The following is a 3,265-nucleotide window of genomic DNA, read 5'->3' as shown; positions in this document are numbered from 1 at the left end:
GTTCAAGAGAAAAATCATCAGACGTGCTAGCCCGAATGGCCCCCGTCGTGACTCTTTTAACTTCTGGGTCGTTCTGGTCACGTAAGATCTCCAGAGTCTCAATATCCAAGCCTGGAATCCTCATCTCCCTGAGAAAGGCTGGGCCACATATCCACCTAGATGACTTTACGAACTGTTTAGCACTCAACCCTCGCGATGCTTCGTCAGCTGGATTCTCGTCTGTGGGTATGTGCCGCCATTGTGCTTAATTCGCTTAATTCCCTTATCTGCTGCACACGATTCGCGACGAACACATGGAATCTGCGAGCATCGTTCGTAACATACCCCAGTACCACTTTGCTGTCAGTCCAGAAGTATTTCTGGATATCCTCAAACTCCAGCTCCCGCTTCAAGAAGGCACTAATCTTGGCTGACACGAGAGCGGCAGTCAACTCGAGTCTGGGGATGGTAACGTGCTTCATAGGGGTAACCCTGGCTTTACCCATCATAAACGAGCAATGCACTTGTTGTCTATCATCTGTGAGCCGCAAGTAGGTACACTGGCCGTAACCACTATTACAGGCATCTGAAAAACTGTGGAGCTCTGCCGAACGAACTTGACCAAAGTTAGCTGGTTTCACACAGCGCTGCACGCAAACCTTCTCTAGATGAAACAAATCATTTCTCCAGCTCTCTCATTTTGGACGCACAGAGTCTGGCAACGGACTGTCCCAATCTAGACCATCTCGATATAACTCTTGTAGTATCTGCTTCCCTAACAGAACAACTGGGGCGGCAAATCCTAGGGGGTCGTAGATGGAAGATACAGTAGATAAGATACCACGTCTTGTAAGAGGCTTATCCTGCAAGGTAATCCTGAACCAGAACGCATCCGATTCGATACACCACTGTACTCCAAGTGCTGTTTCAACCGGTAAAGGTTCAAACATAAGATCCAGGCTCTGTATGCCTTTTGCCTGATTTACTGAAGGGACTGCAGCTAAGACTTCTCTTGAATTGGAGACAAACTTGTGGAGACGCAAACCTCCTTCGGCACACATGGCCATGCTTCTGTCAATCAGGTTGATGGCTTTCTCAGCGGAAGCGATCGATTTCAGCCCATCATCGACATAGAAGTCATGCGTGATAAAATCTGCGGCATCCTTTCCATACTTCTCTTCGTTTCTTTTGGCCGTTTCCTTCAGACCAAAGGTCGCACAGGAAGGAGAAGAGACAGCTCCAAAAAGGTGCACCGTCATCCGCATCACGATGGGATCACCGCTGAGGTTATCGTCACTTCACCAAAGAAATCTCAGAAAGATGCCATGTTCTGACTTGACCCTGATCTGAAAGAACATTTGTTCAATATCCAAGATAAACGCGACTGAATCTTGTCTGAATCTGCACAGAACGCCTGTCAGTGAATTTGTAAGATCTGGACCTTGCAACAGACGATCATTCAATGATTGGCCTTTGTAGATCTAGAAACTACGCCAATTTTGCTCGGTCTTTTCCAGTGGTATACTCCATGTTGCGGGATATACCAAACTATATCACAAAGTCTAATGCCATTTTCTACCTTCTTCAGGAACAAACGATCGTCAGAAGAGTACCCTTCGGCGTACTTGTGTTCGCTAAAATCTAGCTCCATCATTCTGGTGGCTGTATTGGGATTAATTGTCTCCTTAACCGCTGACCGTACGGAATGGATCACAACAGACGGATATCCTTTTTCTTTCAATGTCGTCCACAGACAAATCTGCCGGAACTTCGTTTGTCAGAATCCTGTGGCTAAGACCGATGGAATCAGCTCCAGATTCACTGAACCTTGAGTCAACTATACCGACCTAAGTCGGTCTTCTGCCCATAAGGTTCATGATCCTCATTTGGCGGAATTACATCTCGCAGTACCAGTGCGCGAGGGCAATTGTATCCAATGAGGAGACCCACCTCCACGTCACTAAGGGGCAAAATCTTGTCTGCAATCTTGTGAAGATGAGGCCATCTCAACGCAACTTCTGGTGTCGGTATGTGTGATCTGTTTGCCGGCATAATCTCTCTAGAATATACTGAGGGAAGCTGAATCTTCTGTGAACTATCAAATCCTCGGACGTTTAATCCATCTATTCTGCTGCTTTCCATCAACTGCTTATCTGCAGACATAGTCGACAACAGTAACTTCGCATCTACTCCCAGTAGTCCAAGTTCTTCCCTGGTTTTATCCAAAATAAAGGTGGTGTCCGATTGCGTGTCCAGTAACGCGTATACCATTCGCTCTTTACCATTATCGTACATTTACTTGCGCTACCACAGTGATTCATGTGGGTTACTCTTGTGTGAGAAGATGTGGAACAAACTGGTTTTGTCACAATGGACTCATCCTTATTAGCTTGGTTATTGCTTCCATTCTAATATCCATGCAGCGAAGTAGGATGTCGCTTACCACACGCCTTGCATGTAATCCTTTGTTTACAAAACTTAGCTCTGTGATCGGCTCCAAGACAACCAAAACAAAGCCGATTGTCCTTAGCAAACTCCTTCTTATCAGTCAAAGATCGTTGTAAAAAAGCCTCTACAGTCGTCCAGATGATGCCGTTTTTCGCAGTAGAGACAAATCATGGCCGTTTTGTCCACCTTTTCATCGTCACGGCATTCATTCGCACCAGTAGAAAGAGTACGTGCCCCAGGTGGTTTATTCTTACTGTAATTACCCTGAGACTTCCCAGCTCCACCTTCCGTAGTTTCTTTGTGCAGTTGCAATACCGGATCACAAGCGATTTCCGCTTCTTTGGCTACAAACGCAACAAACTCGCCGAATGTGGGAAACGACTTAAACCTGTCCCTGTACTCAGCGACCACTCTAATTCAGCGCAGTATTAATCACTCTGGAAGTTTTGACAGCAATTTTTGATTCTCCCGGTCGTCATTCCGAACATTAAAACTCAGAACTGTCCGCATAGCTGACTGGCACTGTCGCAAGAAATCTGCGTATTTGCGTAAAGCGGTACCATCTCTGGATGCTATCTTGGGCACCCTGCAGTGGTGGCGACCTTGTAACTGCAGGTAAATCTGCACAGTTAACATACCAGTCGGACTGCTTTACATTTTCAGACGTAACCTGTTGAGAACTTCAGTACTCTTGCACTAAGTCAAACTTCGGTATACATGATACATCAATATCTCCACGAAATTGTTCGTGGAGATATTGATGTATCAAAATCACAAACACCTGCTTCTGCTTCAGCAATAACTTCAAGTTTGGCTTGAGCCATATCGAACTCCTTAA

The 3,265-nt window shown here is 45.8% G+C and overlaps 1 protein-coding gene across 1 annotated transcript; it reads right to left on the bottom strand.

Moving 5' to 3' along the window:
• Nucleotides 1–674: 674 nt before the first annotated feature.
• On the bottom strand, nt 675–1,238 carry LOC135475754 (uncharacterized). Its single transcript, XM_064755691.1, has one exon. It carries the CDS (start codon nt 1,236–1,238, stop codon nt 675–677), a length of 564 nt encoding a protein of 187 aa, XP_064611761.1.
• Between the last annotated feature and the right edge of the window lie 2,027 nt (nt 1,239–3,265).

Source organism: Liolophura sinensis, chromosome 9 (assembly GCF_032854445.1).
Source record: "Liolophura sinensis isolate JHLJ2023 chromosome 9, CUHK_Ljap_v2, whole genome shotgun sequence".
Taxonomy (NCBI): domain Eukaryota; kingdom Metazoa; phylum Mollusca; class Polyplacophora; order Chitonida; family Chitonidae; genus Liolophura; species Liolophura sinensis.
Note: the sequence above shows the minus strand (reverse complement) of the source record. Positions and strands in the feature narration are given on the sequence as shown.